The 21,372-nt window shown below is 42.4% G+C and overlaps 1 protein-coding gene across 4 annotated transcripts in view; it reads right to left on the bottom strand.

Annotated features, from left to right (window-relative positions):
* Positions 1-21,102, bottom strand: part of Fbxl17 (F-box and leucine rich repeat protein 17) — a 472,329-nt gene extending 451,227 nt beyond the window's left edge. The window contains exons 1-2 of one of the 4 annotated variants that reach the window (XM_087906001.1): positions 19,662-21,084; positions 8,569-8,691 (exon numbers count right to left, since the gene is read on the bottom strand). In XM_087906001.1, coding sequence (XP_087762127.1) covers positions 8,569-8,691; positions 19,662-20,735 — 1,197 coding nt within the window. In that variant the 5' untranslated portion in view covers positions 20,736-21,084. Of the gene's footprint in view, positions 1-8,568; positions 8,692-19,661 lie in introns of all 4 variants that reach the window. The other 3 variants (XM_087906004.1, XM_087906010.1, XM_087906005.1) reach the window with 3 other exon arrangements.
* Positions 21,103-21,372: the final 270 nt, after the last annotated feature.

Raw genomic sequence — 21,372 nt, forward strand, 5'->3', positions numbered from 1 at the left:
GAACACAAGGAGAATGTGCATTTTACTTTTCATTAGGCCCCTAAAAATCAATCATTCGGGGGCCTACTTTAAACCTTCAAGCTCACCAAAAATTACAGGCAAATCCACATTGAGATTTAAAGTGTTTGAAAACTAAACAATTATTACATATAAATCAGTACGATACACAAATTGGTTTCTGGTTTAGTTTGGTGTGTTTTTATTTTGCGGGGAGGGTGTCATGGTTGTGGTTTTTTGGTGCTAGGAACTGACCATAGGGCCTTGCACATAGCAGGCAAGCACTCTACAACTGAGCCATATTTCTAGCACCATGAATTGAATGTTCAAACTTGGGACAGCACAGTATGCAAACTGCAAGTTTTACCGCTACCAGAATACTACCTTGCAGGTAATAAATTCATAGCTGAGAAAATGGATCACTGTGTAGCAAAACATCAAACATCCTTTTTTAAAAAAAATCTTTACTCATAAGATTCAATACTACATACAAGTAAAACATAATTCATCTGGCAAAAAAAAAAAACTCACATGGCCATCTGAATTTAAAATAATAATAAAATGTCAGCCATACATGTTCCCAGCCCAATCACCATATTTAAAGAGAAATCAGAGTTATGTTATTCAAGTTCTTTTGACAAAAATAAGGAAAAGAGAAAATGCAGATAAAGCTTAAAACTCAGAAAGAGAAAACTAACTGCTGAGTGTGCTGGGAGTGAGAGCCATGAATGGAGCACCTCTCTGTGTGTCTACTGAGTGTGCTGGGATTGAGAGCTGTGAACGGAGCACCTCTCTGTGTGTCTATTGAGTGTGCTGGGAGTGAGAGTCATGAACAGGGCCACCTCTGGGGGTGTCTGCTGATAGGAGCGTGGCAGCTGACTGGTGTGAAAAGAGCTGAGGAAAGAGCTGAGTTAAGAGGGGGTCAGGGGCCATCTCCTACTTGCCTGACCTCCATTTGCACCATTCCTGCTATACAGATAGTTCAGGAACCCAAGCAACTAGGCAACTAGCTCTGTAGCCATCTTAGCCTCTTATCAGTTGAGGAGACGAGACAGAAAGGCTTGCGTATGAATGCTCTGGAACTTGCGCAATCTGTTAAAGTCTGGTTCAAACACAAACTGCCAGTGGTGTGTCAGCACTTGCTTAGACCCACTCACGAAAGCCTACTACACATACATCCTAGTAGTCTGCACTTGACAGCATAAGGCATGGTGGGTTAGTCAAACCCTAATAGTTAGCAAAGGTTACAAATCTGCTTCTTTTTTAAGAAAACCTCTGTCATCAACAACTTCCCAACGCACCAATGGTAAATATCATACCGAATTTAGAGCAGTTTAGGATTTCAATAAATATAATAGCTTTATTGTATGTTTTCATATCTTTCTAATGCAAAATACCAACTATCATTTAAATAATGAAGCCAAAAAGTCTAATAACTGTCTGCAATCAGCACTATAAATTTCATCTGTTTTCATAATCATGTAAGTATACTGGAACAACTGAACAATTAGGAAATTTGAAAACAGCCAAAAGGAAAGTTATCTGTTTTCAAAAAGATTATTTTAGCCCAATTTACTGTTATTTATCCATAAACAGGAAATAACAGCATCTCCTACTGAAGATGAAGAGAGAGCCATTAATTCTTATGTCTAAGCCTGTGGAGGCCATGGCATAGGACAGATGCCTGTGTTCCAACGTTCGCTACTATCAAACTATTAGGATGCAACCTCCCTAAAGGAAAAGGTCCTGGTTTTGAAATGATGATGATAAAGAGAGATACAAAAAAGACTACAAGACAGAGAAGAGGAGTTACAGCTACCAGTCTCCATTAGAAATTATCTTTTCCAGCAGACCCAGACCAGAGACATTTAGGAAGCAGGGCTGGACCAGAGACCTAGGCAGAACAAGTCTGAGGCAACGACTTAGCCCAGGGCCTGAGACCACAAGTTCCACAGAGCAGGAGTAGATTCCAGACCAAGGATGTTTGTGGAGGCAGGACTGAGCCAACCTGGCCCGGAGCAGACCTGAGACAGCTAACTCCACAGAAACAGGTTCAGAGGAGCAACTGCTGAGCGAGTGGGCCAGAGCCACAGACTATTGCAGGTTCGGGTGTGAACCTGTGACCTTCAAGAGAATAGACCCGAGCAGTAGCCAGTGCCCCAGCAGGTCTGAGGAACTAGGACTGAGGCAGGACCTCTGAGGGTTCTGCATCAGTCTGGGACCTCCAAGGGAGTAAGGAGGAATCAGAAACCTCTGCAGATCCAGGGCTGAGTCTGGGAGCTGTGAGGGAGGGGGCCTGAGCCAAGTCCTCTACGGGTCCAGGCGCATCCAAGTCTGGGACTTCCAAGTGAGAAAATCGGAGTCAGAGACCTTTGCAGGACCAACTCCAAGCCAGGGACCTCCACATGAACAGATCCAGAGCAGGGACATTTACAAAAACAGGTCTGAGCCAGCAACCTAGACCAGAAAAGACCTGAGACAGCTAACTCCACAGGAGCAGAGCAAACCCCAGGAACACAGAGTGACCAATGGGGTATCTAGAACCCTGGCACTGACTGTTCCACAAGGAACAACCATCTGAGCCTTGGATCCACTGGCAGCTAGAAGATTAATCACCAGAGGCACAGACAGTCCCAACCACACCAATGAGAGGAAAAGATGAGTAGACAAGGTAACATATGCAACACCACAAAGAGAAACAACACCAGTAAAAATCTAGAGATCTTACAACAGCAAACCTTGAACAACCAAATAAAGATGAAGCAAAAGAAAATGACCTAAAAAATAACTTCAGGAGAATGTTTGAGACTCTTAAAGAAGGAATGAGAAAATCCCTCAAAGAAATGGAGGAAAGACAAACAAAAAACTGGAAGACATCAGCAAATCCCTTAAAGAAAACCGAGAAAAAGAAATCAAACATATAAAAGAAACTATTCAAGACTTGAAAATTGAAATAGAGGCAATAAAGAAAACACAAGCCAAGGGAATGACAGAAACAGAAATCATGAGAAAACAATCAGGAACCACAATGCAAATATAAACAGCAGAATACAAGAGATGAAAGAAAGAATCTCAAGCGCTGAAGATACAATAGAGGAAATAGACTCATCAGGCAAAGAAAACATTGAATCTAACAAAAGATTAACACAAAATATCCAGGAAATATGGTACATTATGAAAAGACAAAACCTAAGAATAATAGTTAAAGAAGAAGGAGAAGTTCAATTCAAAAGCACAGAAAATGTGTCTAACAAAAATCATAGAAGAAAATTTTCCCAACCTAAAGAAAGATATTCCTATGAAGATACAAGAAGCTTACAGAACACCAAATAGACTGGATCAAAAAAAAAAAAAAGGCCCCTTGCCACATAACAATCAAAACACTAAATATACAGAATAAAGAAAGAATATTAAGAGCTGCAAAGGAAAAAGGTAAAGTAACATATAAAGACAAAAGCCTATCAAAGTTACACCTGACTTCTCATTTGAGACAATGAAAGCCAGAAGGTTGTGGTCAAGCATTATGCAGGCATTAAGAGACCACATATGCCAGCCCAGACTACTATATCCTGCAAAACTTTCAATCACGATAGAAGGACAAAAAAAGATATTCTGTGACAAAACCAAATTTAACCAATACCTAGCCACAAACCCAGCCCTACAGAAAGTACTAAAAGGAAAACTCCAACCCAAGGAAGTTGGCTACATCAACAAAAACACAGACAACTGATGACCTCACAGCAGCAAACCCCAAAGAAGGGGGAAAAAAACACAAATTAATATCACTATCAACAAAAAAAAATTAACAGAAGATAGAAATCACTGGTCATTAATATCTCTTAATATAGATGGACTCAACTCACCTATAAAAAGACGCAGGCTAACAGACTAGATATGAAAACAGAATCCACCCTTCTGCTGCACACAAAACATACACCTCAACTTCTTTTTTTTTTAAAGATTTATTTATTTATTTATTATGTATACAGTGTTCTGTCTGTCTATATGCTTCCTGGCCAGAAGAGGGCACCAGATCTCATTACAGATGGCCGTGAGCCACCATGTGGTTGCTGGGAATTGAACTCAGGACCTCTGGAAGTGCTCTTAACCTCTGAGCCATCTCTCCAGCCCACACCTCAACTTCTGTTGCAAGGAGCCACTTGTTTGTTCTGGCCACCCGGATAGCTTAGCCCCGAAATAACCACACAGAAACTGTATTAATTAAATCACTGCTTGGCCCATTAGCTCTAGCTTCTTATTGGCTAAGTCTTACATCTTAATTTAACCAATTTCTATTAATCTGTGTATCACCAGTATTGGCAGTGGCTTACTGGCAAGATTCTAACCAGTGTCTGTCTCAGGCGGAGGATCCAATCTCCAACCCTGCTTTCTTTCTCCCAGAATTCAGTTCCGTTCCCCTCCCCGCCCCCACTACCTAAGTTCTTCCCTATCAACAGGCCAGGGCAGTTTCTTTATTCATTAACCAATGAAAGCTGCACAAAGACAGAAGGACCTCCCATACCAAACCTCAAAGACAGACATCGCCTCAGAGGAAAGGGTTGGGGAAAAAATTTCCAATCAAGTGGACCTAAGAAACAAGATAGTGTAGTTATCCTAATATCTAACAAAATAGACTTCAAACTAAAATCAATCAAAAGAGACAATGAAGGACATTTCATGTTAGTCATAGGAAAAGTCCATCAAGGGAAATCTCAATACTGAATATCTATGCCCCAAATACAAAGGCACCCTCATATGTAAAAGAAACACTTCTAAAGCTTAAATCATACATTAAACCCCACACACAAATAGTGGGAGACTTCAACACTCCACTCTCACCACTGGACAGGTCAGTCAGACAAAAAATGAACAGAGAAATAAGAGAACTAAAAGATGTTATGACTCAAATGAACTTATCTATAGGATATTCCATCTAAACACACAAGAATATATCTTCTTCTCAGCACCTCATGGATCCTTCTCAAAAATTGACCACATACTCAGTAACAAAACAAACCTCAACAGATCCAAAAAAAAAAAAATTGGAATAATCCCATGTATCTTATCAGATCACCATGGCTTAAAACTAGAATTCAGAAATACTAATTCCAAAAGCTCACAAACACATGGAAATTAAACAATGCTCACCTGAATCATCAATGAGTCAAGGAAGAAACAAAATGAAATGAAAATGACCACACAACATACCCAAATTTATGGGACACATTGAAAACAGTGTTAAGAGGAAAGTTCATAGCACTAAATGTCTACATAAAGAAGCTAGGAAAATCCCACAATAGTGAATTAACAGAACATTTGGAAACTTTAGAACAAAAAGAAGCAAACTCAAATAAGAGAACTAGATGGCAAGAAATAATCCAATTGAGAGCTGAAATCAACAAAACAGAAACAAAGAAAACAATACAAAGAATCAATGTGACGAAAAGTTGGTTCTTCAAGAAAATAAATAAAATAGACAAACCTTTATCCAAACTAACCAAAAGGCAGAGAGAGAATATTCAAATTAACAAAATCAGAAATGAAAAGGAGGACATAACAACAGACACAGAGGAAATCCAGAGAATCATCAGGTTCTATTTCAAAAACCTGTACTCCACAAAATTGGAAAATTTAAAGGAAATGGACAACTTTCTGGATAAATATCACTTACAAAAATTAAATCAAGACCAGATAAGCAAATTAAATAGACCTATAACTGCTGAAGAAATAGAAACAATCATCAAAAGTCCCCCACCAAAAAAGCCCAGGACCAGATGGTTTCATCTCAGAATTCTACAAGATTTTCAAAGAAGAACTAATACCAACACTCCACAAATTGTTTCACACAATAGAAAGAGAGGGAACATTGTCAAACTCTTTTTATGAGGCTACAATTACCCTGATACCAAAACCACATAAAGACATTACTAAGAAAGAGAATTACAGACCAATCTCACCCATGAATGTTCATGCAAAAATACTAAATAAAATACTAACAAATCAAACCCAAGAACACATCAGAACCATCATCCACCATGATTAAGTTGGCTTCATCACAGAGATGCAGGGATGGTCCAACATACGAAAATCTGTAAACATAATCCACCATATAAACAAACTGAAAAATAAAAACCACATGATCAGCTCATCAGATGCCGAAAAAGCTTTCGACAAAATACAACATCCCTTTATGATAAAGGTCTTGGAGAGAACAGTGATACAAGGAACATACCTAAACATAATAAAGGCAATATACAGCAAACCAACAGCCAACATCAAACTAAATGGAGAGAAACTCACAGTGATCTATTCAATATAATTCTTGAGGTTCAAATTAAAGCAATAAGGCAACAAAAGGAGATCAAGAAGATACAAATAGGAAAAGAAGAAGTCAAATTCTCACTATTTGCTGATGATATGATAGTTTGCATAAACGATCCAAAAAATTCTACCAAGGAACTTCTACAACTCATAAACACCTTCAGTAATGTAGCAGGATACAAGATTAACTAAAAACAAAAAAATCAGTAGCCCTCCTGTACACAGATGATAAATGGGCTGAGAAAGAAATCAGAGACACATCACCCTTAACAATAGCCACAAATAGCATAAAATATCTCAGAGTAATTCTAAACAAACAAGTGGAAGACTTGTATGACAAGAACTTTAAATCTTTAAAGAAAAAAATTGAAAAGACCAAAAAGTGCAAAGATCTCCCATCCTCTTGGATAGGTAGAATTAACATAGTAAAAATGGCAATCTTACCAAAAACAATCTACAGATTCAATGCAATGCCCATCAAAATTCCAGCAAAATTCTTAACAGACCTTAAAAGAACAGTACTCAACTTCATATGGAAAAGCAAAAAACACAAGATAGCATAAACAATCCTGTACAATAAAAGAACTTCTGGAGGCATCACAATCCCTGACTACAAACTCTACTACAGAGCTACAGTACTGAAAACAGCCTGATATTGGCATAAAAACAGACAGGAAGAACAACAGAACCGAATCAAAGACCCAGATATTAATCCACACACCTATGAACACCTGATTTTTGACAAAGAAGCAAAAAATATCAAATGGAAAAACGAAAGCATATTTAACAAATGGTGCTGGCATAACTGGATATCAACATGTAGAAGAATGCAAACAGATAAATATCTATTACCACACACAAAAAAGTCCAAATGGATCAAACACTTCAACATAAAGCCAGCCACACTGAACCTTATAGAAGAGAAAGTGGGAAGTACACTTGAACGCATTGGCACAGGAGACCACTTCCTAAATATACCCCAGTAGCACAGACATCAAGAGAAACAATTAATAAATGAGACCTCCTGAAACTGAAAAGCTTCTGTAAAGGAAAGGACACAGTCAACAAGACAAAACGACAGCCTACAAAATGGGAAAAAATCTTCACCAACCCCACATCAGACAGAGGGCTGATCTCCAAATTATACAAAGAACTCAAGAAATTGGACACCAAAAGAACATATAATCTAATAAAAAAAAATGGAGTACAGACCTAAACAGAGAACTCTCAACAGAGGAATCTAAAATGGCTGAAAGACACTTAAGGAAATGTTCAACATCCTTAGTCATCAGAGAAATGCAAATCAAAACAACTCTGAGATTCCATCTTAGACCTGTAAGAATGGCCTAGATCAAAAACACTGTTGACAACTTATGCTGGAGAGGTTGTAGGGTAAAGGGAACACTCCTCCATTGCTGGTGAGAGTGCAAACTGATATACCTTTGGATATCAGTGTGGCAATTTATCAGAAAATTAGGAAACACCCTTCCTCAAAACCCAGCAATACCACTTTTAGGTATATACTCAAAGGATGCTCAACCGTGCCACAAGGACATGTGCTCAACTATGTTCATAGCAGCACTGTTTGTTATAGCCAGAACCTGTAAACAACCTAAATGCCCCTCAAGCGAACAATAAATAGGGAAAATGTGGTAGATTTACACAACAGAGTACTACACAGCAGAAAAAAATAATGACATCTTGAAATTTGCAGGCAAATGGATGAATCTTGAAAGCATCATTTTGAGTGAGGTAATCCAGTTCCAGAAAGACAATTATCATATGTACTCACTCATAAGTGATTTTTAAGCAAAGAAAACGAGCCCACAAATCACAATCCCAGAGAACCTGGACAACAATGAGGACTCTAAGAGAGACATACATGGATCTAATCTACATGGGAAGTAGGAAAAGACAAGATCTCCTGAGTAAATTGGGAGCATGGGACCTTGATAAAGGGTTGAAGGGGAGGGGAGATGCAGGGAGAGGAGCAGACAAATATGTAGAGCTCAAAAAAAAAGTCAATAAAAAAAAGAAATTATCTTTTCCACTGTGAAATGTAGCTTTCAAATAAACTTATATATACACAGTTAGTGTGTGTGCGTATGTGTGTGTGTGTATAAAACATTAAATTTTTAGAAAATTTTTTAAAGCATACCATTGTAGATTACAGTCTTCTGAAAAGAGAATAAAGATGTTTATTCAACTGAGTAGGGCAAATAAGGGTTCTAATAAAATTCATCTCCATACCTGCTGTCGACTGCTAAGATCCAGCTGCTTCCAGAACTGGAAATCCAAACAAAGGTCACGCCAGTACTTGCAGACCAATGATGCAGAAAGGCAACGTTCATCCAGGGACAAATTGGAAAATATCTGTGAATTACAAAAGGAACCATGCATGTGCTAAATGTTTTCCAAGGCATAGCAATATGACAAACTTATAGGCTGAAGGACAATATTGAAAATATATTGGATACAAGTGAGCACTATCAAAGTCAGTCAGAGACTATCCTACAGAACAAGAAGTGTGATGACAGAGGGGCCAAGAACAGGAACTGGCACTATCTTTTAGGTAAGGAGAGAAAAGGAAGAAAACAGAATGATTCTAATGTCTCTATTTTTCTCTTTCCTTATAGTAAAATATATTACAAGGACAAGTCAACAACAAATAAAAAACTGCCTAGGCTAATGGAAGAGGAAAGACTAGGGAGTAAAGACATAAAGAGTCCTCTGAAGCTTTTGCCTGACCTTGGGAGCATAAGAACTTTTAGACACAACTTAAGAAAACTCAGAAGTAAACCATATGAGAGGTACTGTACATCATGGTACCTCCTAGACACTCATAACCCCTGCCTAATGCTGAGAGATACAGATCTAATGCTGGACAACCCACAAAACATCTGCTTGAGACTTCAAAAGTTCAAGGTCGTGAAAAAACAAGGAAAGATGAGAAACTGTTACAGTCCAGAAAAGATCAAAAAAGAAACAGGTACAAGTACAAACCCTGAACTGGATCCTGGGGAGAAAAAAAAAAAAAACAGGAAAGAACATTATCTAAGAAAGTGATCGAATCAAAATAAAGATTAATTTGTAATTATGAGTAATATACCAATGCTGGTACCACAGTTTTGGCAAATGTACTTCTGGAATGTAAATCAGTAAAGTTAAGGGCGACAAACTGAGTGCAGAGAGGAGGAGAACCTCTGTACTGTATTGTCTTTATACTTTTTCTATAAATCTAAAATCATTCCATAGAATACACATTGTACATCTTAAATAGTGCAATAAAAATAAAACTACTCCAAGGGGCAGACCTACTTTAAAAGAACTTAAAAATCCTATCAGGAAAAGGAGGGTTAGGGTTCAGGCAGGTCTTTGAAGATGTGGACACATGTCAACAAATAATGGGATGTAGGTGCACTGAGATACTGAGTTGGACCAATTATCAGAAACACTTCAAAGCCAATTGAGAGCAATGGCAACCAAGCAGATGTTATACGATAAAAAGGATACTAGTTTTTACTTTTCTATATTATAACTATATTGATATTTTATTGTCTTTTTATTCTGGTGCTTATGAGAAATTCAATCAAAAATTATGTTTTTATATTCATTGCAAATTTTTTGAAAAGTTGAAAAGTTAAAACAAGATAAGCATAATATTGTTGAATTCTGGGTGAACAATATCTGAAGGGTTTGATTTACTATTCTATAGTGACATTTCATTTGTATTTTAATAAATAAAGCTTGCCTGAAGATCAGAGAGTAAAAGAGCCCCATTGGTCTGTCTTACAGACCAGGCAGTGATGACACACACCTTTAATCCCAGTAGCCACACTAGTTTGCCATAGACACCTGGCAGTAGTGGTACACACCTTTAATCCCAGCCCTAGAGAAATATAAGATGGGAGAAGACAGCTCTCAGGCTCAGTCTCATTCTAAGATTCTTGGAGGCAGGATCACCATTTTTGAACTGAGGTTGAGGTAAGAGCCAGTGGCTGATAGCTTTGCTTTTCTAGTCTTCAGGTTGAACCCCAAAGTCTGTCTCTGAGTCTTTATTAATTATGTTTCACTATTCTCTACTTTGGCTCGTATGTAAAAATGTTCATAAAAGTAAAAGTTTTAAACAGACTTTTAACACAAGTCTCTTACCTTTAGGCTTGAATAACGGCCTATTATGGATCTAGCCTTGGGTAAACTGCTTAACCTCTTGTACCTCATTCTTAAAATGGGAATAATATAACATTTATCTAGTAGGGTAATTATGGGAATTAGAAAGCATGGACAGTTTCCACACTGTTGTCTGAAATAAGGTAATAAGTATATAAACCGTTTCTGCCATAGCTTTGTCTTAATAACTTACCCCTGTACAACCAAGGGCTGTAGTCTCCAAGCTACACTACTACGTCTAAAAAGACCTTGAGCCTGGGGGAAACCACTATCGTGGCTGTCACAAACACTGTGCGTTCCACAAAGGGTGTAACGGAAAGCACGGAATATGCATAAGTATCCAATGAATGTGGCTCCAATACCAGCAAAGATGGAGTAAGCTAAGCTCCTGCCTGAGCTACTTAAAAGTAAAAACCAATTGACAAACTATGAATTCCTTCTAATCTGCTTTCTCTGTATCCCATGTTTTCTGTATTGGTTTTCATTTCCTTCAGCTCACAATGTTTCCAGTATTCCTGTGATGTCTTCTTGATGAATGGTTATACAGACGTATGAGATTGTTAGTAAAACCTATTGACAGCAGCTGAGGAGAAGTGCCTCAAGACTAAAAACTAAAAATGATAGAATGCAGAGGAAGCAAAACTAGGAAAGGGCTGAGTTTTCTACTTGTTTGGTTGGTCTCTGCCTGAACCTTTTACTCTTCTGCATGGGAATGAGTGGCACCTGTGTAGATCCGCTCAGCAGACACAACAGGGGGAAGGCTGTCCTCTTTCCAGCCAGAGGACCCAGAAAGTGGACCTGCCACAGAGTGCTCGCTTTTCTTTCTCTTCTCCTTTATCCTACTGCTCAATCCCAATAGCTGCCTCTGTGGCCAAGCTGCAACACGGCAGCTATGCAGAATCTTAATACTCCAAAAGGAGCATGTTTCTAGCCAAAGAACCAGAAGAGAGAACTCTCTGACCTAAGAGTTCTGTGGAGCCACAAAACTAAATTCAAAATGAATGCAATCTCAGGCACACAAAACTATACAACAAGCCAGAACTACAGCTCTGGCAGAAATTCCATCTTCCAATCCACAAAAGTAAGCTTCATTGGCACACACACTTTGCAAGACTGTGTGACAATAAAATTTTATGAAACCTGGCAGTAGATTTGCCTTGCCCCGGCCATGTTTATGAAACCCATGTTATGGCACACATGCACTTAACGCTATAAATTCCTTCTACTCTACATTAGATGTATCCAATGTTTTCTGCACTGATTTTCATATCCTTCAATTCACAATATTCCCAATACTTCTGTGATGTCTTCCTTGATGAATGGTTATTCAGACGCACAAGACTGTTAGTAAAAAACAATAGAAAAGTTCAATACAAAAGTCTATTCCCTCACAAAACCTGAGAAAATTGTCAACAATTTTATTAAAGTTTAATAAACTAGTAAGTGGTTCATTTTAAGCAAGAAAAAAAGGCAGTCACGTTTCAGCATGAAGGCATCTCTGTCAGATGACTACTGAATGACTATCCTAAGCAGAGGCTTCAGGGGCTATACACAACATAGAGCTGATCTCAAGAACTAGTTTGGAAGAGTCAATAAGAAAATTGGCAAGCACAAGCAGTAACAATATATACTAAAGGGGAGGAACTCTACTTCTCAGAAATGCCACATTGGAATACTCACACTGTCAACTTTAAATATAAACACACAATCAAATATAAGCAATGTGATAAAATACATATGTATAAGTGAGACACAGAACAAGAAGGCTCATCAACAAGAAAAGAGTCACTGGAAACTGCACACAAAGAAGCCTAAGACAAACACAACAAATCAACAACTAACGTGTACCCAAAGAGCTGAGGGGTGGGCCTCAGTGGTAAAAACACCTGCCTACTGTATGTGAAGCCCAGAGTTCAAGACTCAGCACAGTAAAAATAGAAAAAAAATCAAACTTAACAAACCCAGAGATGTCCCATCAGAGAATACTAATAAAAAGTAGAAATTACAGAAACAGAAGGAGATCCTGGGACCAGATTACATCATAACTGAAAGGAATATTTCATCATGAAGATCAACAGGTAACAGCAGAGAGAGCTTCAGGCAAAACAGTCCCTGCGTGACCACTGCTTCACCAGGACTTATTAGCTTAAAATTCACTTGGGATAACTCATAATGTTACAAACAAAACTGCCTTCAAAGAGGTCAGAAATAAAAATTTAACCGTCTAGAGCCTACTGCTTGCTTGCTTTACAGAGTCTGTGACACCTGTCACCTACTGATAACATAGGATCTTTGAGTTCTAGTAATCAAATGACTTCAAAAATACTAGGTTGAAAATGAATTTTAAAAAAAAAACATCTTAAATTATTCTATAAATTTGGGACTAGCAGAGCACTTCTTAACTCAGTTTATGAGAACATCATTATTCTAATATCAAAGACAAACCAAAAATGAAATTTTTCTTTCTGGAAAAAATGTACAGACTAAAGTCCATCATGAATGTTGGTGAAAAAAAAACTTTTTAAAAAAATTAATAAACTATGTGACTGGAGAGGTGGTGCAACAGTTAGGACAAGGTGCTCTTCCGGTGGAGCCAGGTTTAATTGCCAACACCTACATGGCAGCTCACAACCATCTATATATAACTCCAGCCCCTGCAGGGCCTCTGAGTGCGCCAGACATGCAGGTGACACAGACTTAGATGCAGACAAAATACCCATACACATAAAATAAATGAAAACTGATTTTAAGAAACTAGATCCAGCAACACAGTAAAATCACATAGACCACGGATAAAAGACTTTTTCTAAGAAAGGATGGGCCAACATCTGAAAAAATCCACATAACATACCAGACCAATAAGATCAAAGTTTAAATAAAAATAACTGTCCCAACTCATGCAAGAAAAGGCACTTAACAAAATAACACAGTTTCTCGATTAAGACAGAAATAAGAGTGCTTTTTCAACTTGAAAAATGAGCTCCAGGGGCTGGAGAGATGGCTCAGCGTTTAAGAGCATTGCTTGCTCTTCCGAAGGTCCTGAGTTCAATTCCCAGCAACCACATGGTGGCTCACAACCATCTGTAATGAGGTCTGGTGTCCTCTTCTGGCCTTTAGGCATACACACAGAAAGAGTATTGTATACATAATAAATATACAAAGAATATTGTCTACATAATAAATAAATAAAATATTAAAAAAAAAAAAAGAAAAAAAGAAAAATGAGCTCCACATGGCCCCACCAAGCTGATGTTACACCTGAACTGTGAGATTTCTCCCAGAGGTCAGGAACAAGACAAGGATGTACATTACCACCTCTATGTAATACTCCACTAGAGCTTCTGGCCAGGCCAAATGAAGCAAGGAAAAGAAATAAAACTATCTGTTCCAGAAGGGAATAAAGCACTGAGTGGCTGGAGACACGGATCAGCACCTGCTGCTCCTCCAGGGGACCACGGTTCAGCTCCACTGGCCCCAACACCCTTTTCTGACCTCCACAGGTGCCTGCACATACAGGTTACACACAGAGAGACAAATAAATAAAACAGAAATTTTTAAAAAAATTATCTAAGTTGGGCAGTGGTGACACACACCTTTAATCCCAGCACTTGGGAGGCAGAGGCTGGTGTATCTCAGTGAGTTCGAGGCCAGCTGGTCTACAAAGTGAGTTCTAGGACAGACAGAGCTAATACACAGAAAAACTCTGTCTCAGGAAAAAAAAAAAAAAAAGTTACCTAATCACAGATGTCATGATGTTAAACAAAATAAATCAAAGAGAAAATAAAAGTAAAATTTGGGCTAATAATCACCTACTTTTGATACTAGTATTGGAAAGATAGAATTAAACAGTTTCTATCTACAATAGCATCAAAGAGAGTAAGATTCATAACTTCTCTTTCATTATTGAGATTTCCCACCAGTTGAGTCAATGTGCCAATAGTCTCCTCTAAGCATATGAACATTTCCTTTCGTTCTTTCATTTACATTGTTCTATTTTACTCATTGTAAACCATTTCTAATGGTCTTTTTGAGGTCTCTGTAAGGTCTATTTGGAGCCACTTAGAGTCAGTTTCTATTGATTTTGTTTCCCTCAGTCTGACTCACATTCTTTATACTCTTCACATATCTCAAAACTGTTCAAAACTAAGTGTTTCAGGTAATATGGTAGCAATAATAGAATCGGACTTTTTGACCTTTTATTTCTAACTTGCCTGTTCCTTATAATCTCTGGTCTCTATGGTGCAGGAGTCTGAGTGGTTAGTGTCCTTGTGTCCTTTAGCTTGGCTTTCTGGGAAATCAGTGTCTGAACAGCTGTTTCAGTGTCTTGGAAAGTTTGCTGAAAACTCACCAGCCTGCCCCTCAATCTGCTTATGCGTAGAAAGGCTGTCAATGTGGTCTTTTGTTTTTTGAGATACGGTCTTAATCATGTTGGCCTCCAATCTGATCCTTTGACCTCTGCCCCCCAAGTGCTGGAATTACGGGGATAACTAGCTTAGTCAATTTCTCCAGCTACCTTCATCATTCCTTCCTGCCAGCCCTTCATACAGTCATAGTTTTACAGTAAGCCAGGATGTGTAAGATTACGTCTGCACGGCTCTCTCACTCCCACAGTCTACTTCCATTTTCAGCTCCTTTCCCACTCCTCCGGGTGGCACTACATCTTCAGGCCAGCATTATGTGAGTTTCCCTTGGATTGTATTTTGTTTTTTTCCTAAGTTCTCTGCCTTTAGTTGACAAGTGGTTTTTACTTATTGTCGCAAACTGAGTTAGACCTCTGGGTAGGTCATACCAGGAGCACTACCCTACATGTTACAGAATTCCAATATTCCTTTGACTCTTTAACAGAGTTTCCTCAGAATAAATGCATCCCAGTATCTGTCCTTTACTTAATTCTAAACCTCGAACAGTTGGGACAACTTTGTTCTTTTTTGGAAAGGACACGCTACACTTAGCATGTTCCTCTAGCAACTTCAAGTTATATGGATATTTTTAAGCTCATCCCCCTCACTTTATAGATGAGAAATAAAAGATTCAGGGAGACTAAGTCATTTGTATAACTTTTTAAAGGGCTGGATGTTTTCACATTTCATTTATTTGTGTGTGGAGTAGATAGGCACAAGAGTGTATATGCACAAATGTGTGTGTGCATGTACACAAGTGTGTGTGTAGGTCAGAGGACAACTTGCAGGAGTCCTTTCCTTCTACCATGTGGGTCCCAAAAACTGAAATCAGGTCGTTAGAGTTAGCACTTACTCAATGATAAGTGCTTTTACTAGCTGAGTCACCTCAGTGGCCCTGACTCTATAGTTTTAAAGGACTAATTTGCTCTTTGCATGCTCACGGGTTCCAAGCAGCACATGACTGGTACTTCTCCAGTTTTGTCTCTTGTAAATGACACTTGTAATACACACACCACTGACTAAATATGGATTTAGATTAGTTTTGCTTAACAATGTGAAAAGGAATTAATAGGCAGGTGATAAAAATAAAGGAGGATACCTGGAAAGGCTGAGCAACTTCTTTAGAGTCTACTATGCTAATGTGGGGTCTACTATGCTAATGTGGGGTCTACTATGCTAATGTGGGGTCTACTATGCTAATGTGGGGTCTACTATGCTAATGTGGGGTCTACTATGCTAATGTGGGGTCTACTATGCTAATGTGGGGTCTACTATGCTAATGTGGGGTCTACTATGCTAATGTGGGGTCTACTATGCTAATGTGGGGTCTACTATGCTAATGTGGGGTCTACTATGCTAATGTGGGGTCTACTATGCTAATGTGGGGTCTACTATGCTAATGTGGGGTCTACTATGCTAATGTGGGGTCTACTATGCTAATGTGGGGTGTTTCTTAATCACCCTTTCTCCCCCATCTTTTCTGCAACCTGAAACTCAAGGCTCAACAAAGACTAGAAGGAACCCTTCCGGCAGCGTGTAAAACACAACTGTCAGAATCTTCAGGCAACTGCACTTTTTGGTAGGCTGATAACTTAAGACCACCTAGCACACTTCAGAAAGGAAATATGATAAACCTCGCTTCCTAAACCCCTCCAGGTTTCTAGCCAGAGAAATATCTCCCATGAAACTGCCTTGACCACGAAAACAGGCTGCTGGTAATAACTCTACTGAACTAAACGCCCCCTCCACTGACAAGAGAGTGAAGGGACTGCAGAGAAGGTCTTCTAGTGGTGAAGAGATTAGGTCTCCTGCTTCCATTTCGGAAAGAAACAGGCTTGCTAACTGAGCAAGGTAACAATCCAGACCTAAAGCAAACAGCATTGAGCTTTCGTATTGAGCATGAATTTCAAGGTAGCCATTCATGCAAAGAGAAAACATGTCAGGAAAATTGCTGCACAGTGGTTACATCATACAAAGAGCAAGCTGTGACTTCAATATGCAGAATGGCTTGAAGTTGTAAAGGCAAAATCCAAGGTTAGCTTGATTCAAAGCAATCCAGAAACCAAAGCCCTAGGAAAACTGCTATTCCCAGGGGTGACCTTAGAAGAGTCAGGCTCTGCTTCTCACATGTCTTACAAAGATCACAATACAGCCCCCACACTGTAATAAATCGGCCTCAGACTCAATGGCTTACAAGGTGTCTGCAATAAGCAAACAACTCCCCTATTCAGGAATGCCTTCCATAAACTCCACGAGAGAGTATTCAAGTTCTCATAACAGTATGTTCAAAGTCTGTCTACAGCGGAAAACACAGTAGGCTGCATCTCAGGGTCTGCCATTCGCTGAAATGCCCTTGGGTGAGGCATTTCTCCTCTATTTCTGTATTTACTAAGGGGTGGGAGTGACTAGAGGGTCAACGATCACTTCTTGTTCTTGACTTACCAAATTACGATTTCCAGGAATGCTTACTATTTCAGAAACAAGTTCCATTTTTTAGAGCACCAATTGTTACCAAAGGCTTCTAATTGCCAAGCACATACTCTTTAACCCAGAAGTCCACTTCCTTGAAACCTAGCCTCGAAATTATTGCAAGGGGTGCATAGACAACATCTGCATATATTGTTCTAGTAGAAAAAAATAAAGCCGGAAATGTATCTCTTGATAGAAGGCAATATGATACTACGGGATACTAAGTGGTAGTTTAAAATGAAGGAAACCAAATGATTCAGAAAAAAAGACTTCCAAATCACACTAGCCACAAAAATTACAGCACACGGGCATGGGGGAGTGAGGGGGAGTTTAAGTGTACACAGTTCTTTCTGCAATAAAGAGAACATATACAGCACAGTCCAGTAGAGGAGGCACTAAGGACATGTTACTGCAGAGTTCTGAGATCTAACTCTCATAATTGAAAAAGTGAATTTTAAGTTTTACTTAAATTTAAGTATTGCAAATGTCAATACTTGTAGCTAGCAGCTAACATGGATGGTATGGATCTAGAAAAATAACCTCAGGTGTTACCAGTGGTCATTCTACCTCTGGGAGACAAGATGAAACAGCGGGATAGGGCTGAAGCAAAGCAAGCTCTGTCTTAGTTGACAATGCTGGAGCACTTCAAAAAAAGGCACAGTTAGCACTACAACAGATAAAGAAGAGAGTTAGCCTCATTGATGTGGAGCCCACAACCCCAGCACTGAAAGGCCTGGGGCAAGAGGAGCGAGCAACAGTCTGGAGGCCAGCCTGAGCTACACAATGAGACCCTGTCACAATAAACCAAAAAAGGTAAGAAATAAGTAATTTATTACCTTTTCTTCATGATATAAGAGTCTAGGTAAAATGAGAAAAGTACCCAGTTTGTCTCGGTTTGCTTCTACACACTCACCTGTCAAATAAGAAGACAGCAATGAAAGAAACTCCTACTAAATGTTTGTTGATCGTTTATTTATCCATGTCAGCCAGTGATGGAAAGGACTTGGGGAAGTTTCCTCTGCCCTAAAATGCATCCCCTAAACACACACGCAGTAATTACTCCTCTAACGAATATACCTGCATAATGATTAAAGCATTACACTTTGACCCGAGGAATGGTAAACTTGCCCACTCTTTTGCTGTCTTGTTGGCAAGAACATCGAAGTCACTGATCCAAACACAGAAGTATGAATGTGCAGAAAGGCTAATCAAATAAGGGACACTGATGAGACAGTTACAACTGAGAGTCATGGCAGTTACCTCAGCAACAACAAGAGTAGCCCAATTCTCCTGAAGGTTATTTCGGGCTAGTCTCATTTAGCATCCACACTGAAAGAGGTGTGCTGCTAACAAAGACAGAAAGCAAGGGGGAAAAGAAGTTAATAACTTAATACAGATTCTATCACGAAGTTTGTCCTTAGCACTGGCAAAACTGGGACTGTTACTTGGTGATTTAAAGTGACACAAAGTTCCCACCAGGCACTTCAACTCTTCACTCACCCAACGCTCAAGAAGGAAGGACTTCTGATTTGTGGTAAACCTTGTTTGTAAAGAAAGGTAATGATATAGAAAGGAAAAACAACATAAACAACAGGATGGTTGGGCTTGTTTTGTTTCAAGTCAAGCTAGCCAAAACTCCCTAGTTCACGACCCAAATGCGTCCTTCAGTTTATGGGTGTGACCTTGAAGGAATCATTCAACCACTGCAAGTTCACTGCAAACTAGACTGTTAGCTTCACAGGAGAAAAACTCCTGTTCCAAGCTCACCAATGTATGCCATCTGCTCCAAACCACTGAAACGTCAGTTTCTTTTTTTTTTTATAGTCCGTTTTTAACAGGACTTCTCTCACAGCATCAACCTGAGAAATCCATATTAAAGCTCGTAGACAGTGACTGATCACGGTAAATGCCTCACAAGTTATTGCCACTTAGGAGCAGCTATCAAACTTGCAAACTTTCAAACACCAAGATGTAAAGTCGAGACCCACTACATACAAACTGCTCTAGAATGCACGTATGGTCCACAGAAACTTAGTAGTTTCTCTACCGGGGGTTGCTAACGCAATCCACGAACCCCCAGTTGTAGATAACAGACCTAAGCTACTACAAGGCATTCAGCAGACTCGGAGTTTCTCTACTTCAAAACTAGCCTGAAAGCTCAGGCACCACAGGCTTCCCAGTCTCCCCTTCCGGCGTCCCCCAGCTGTCAGGGAACCCCCCTTCCTTTGCACACAGGGGGAGGAGAAAGCGAGTGGGGAGGGGGGGAGATAAGCGAGCATCCCTGCGCCACTCGCCCAGACCCACCTTAAGCAGGATGGACGGCGGCAGTTGGTTGATGTCTGGGATTTCGGGGGGCGGCTCCCTGTGACAGTCGCAGGGGTTTCCGTGGGGCTCCTGACAGTCCGCGTCGCCACTTTCAGGCTGCTGCTGTTGCTGCTGCTGTTGGGTGGACGAGGGGGCGGTGCCCCCAGCTCGGACAGCGTCCCCGGCGGCCTCGATGGGGGCACACTCGGAGGCGGGAGAGGCGGGCGCGGGGCAGAGCGGTAGCGGCGGCGGCGGTGGTGGCGGCGGCTGCTCCGGGGCCTGGCAGCAGCCGGCATCGGGCGGCCGTGGCGGCGAGGCCCCTCCCCCCGCCGGCCCTCCCCCGCCGCCGCCCCCACCGCCGCAGCCCCCGCCGCCGCCGCCGCCACCGCAGCGGGGCTGCTTGCAGGGGGTGCAGGCGGGGACCCCGGCCCCCTTCCGCTTGCAGACCATCTCGAGGACCGTGGGGGACTCGGCCTGCGGTGGCGGCGGCAGCGGCCCCCGGAAGAGCTGCACGGCGGCCGACGGTCCCAGGAAGCGCACCGGCCCCACGCTGGCCAGGAAGAGGCCCGGGCCCTGCTGCTCCCAGGCGGCGGCGGCGGCCGCGGCCAGCCCCAACTCCTTGCAGCAGGACGCGGGCGACGAGGAGGCGGCGGCAGCAGCCGCAGCGGCGGCGGCCGAGGACAGCAGGAAGCGACGGGCGGCGGTGGCACAGTCCTCGGCGGCCAGGGCCGCGTAGCGCCGCGCCAGGTGCTGCGAGGAGGCGGCGGCGGCGGCGGCGGCGGCAGTGGCGGCGTAGGCCCCGTCCCGCGGCGGCGGCGGCGGCGGCGAGAGCGGCAGCTCCTCCTCTAGGCCGGCGGGGGCGGGCGCGCCGGGGCTGTGCACGATGAAGCAGAGCATGCAGGGCCCGCGGAAAAAGCAGTCCCGGCTCCGGGGCGCCGCGGGCTGCGGGGTCGCCTTCGCCGGAGTCCGGCGGGGCAGTCTGAGGAGAGGGCGCCGGCGGCGACACCAACTGCAGCAGCGAGGCCTCTTCTGGCTCGGGCGGTTACGCGGCTCCTTCGAGAGAAGGTGGCCCATATAGAAGGCCCCCGAGGAGGGCGAGCGGGACGGGGCGGGAAGGAGGCCCGAGGGGCGGGCTCCGGCGGCGGCGGCAGGGCAGGCCGCTGGCTTGGCCGGGCCTCTTGCCCGCCGCGGGGTCGCCGGCGCTGCGCACCCGGCACACGCGACGGCGGCGGGGGCGGGGAAGGAGGGAGGGAGGGCGTCAGCTGCGGGCCGCCGGGGTTGCCCGACGCGGGCTACATGCTTGGCCCCGGGGAGCCGGGAGAACGATGGACGCGAGCTGTGGGGACGCGAGGAAGGGAGCGGGTCTGCCGGCTGGGCCGGCCGGTTCGGTCAGGCCGCGCAGCATCGCGGCGGGGGCGACGCCGGCCCGCCTCGGACCATTTTAACTGCGGCTCGGCCGGCGGCGCGCGCGCCCGCGACACGACTCGCTGCAGCAGGAGCGCGCGCCTCACCCCCCCCACACACACACACACACAGAGCTCCAGGAGGGGGCGGAGCCGGCCGCGGGGGCGCGCGGGGGCTCACCCGGGGCGGGCACAGCGGGGGAGGAGCGGGCCCTCGAGGACGCGCGCGCGGTGACGGGGACGCGCGCTGCTCCACGCGCCTAGGGTGCTCGGAGGCCTCGGGGTGCACGCCCCTCTCCAGAGGCGGG

Source organism: Myodes glareolus, chromosome 1, assembly GCF_982192425.1.
Source record: "Myodes glareolus chromosome 1, mMyoGla1.1, whole genome shotgun sequence".
NCBI lineage: Eukaryota > Metazoa > Chordata > Mammalia > Rodentia > Cricetidae > Myodes > Myodes glareolus.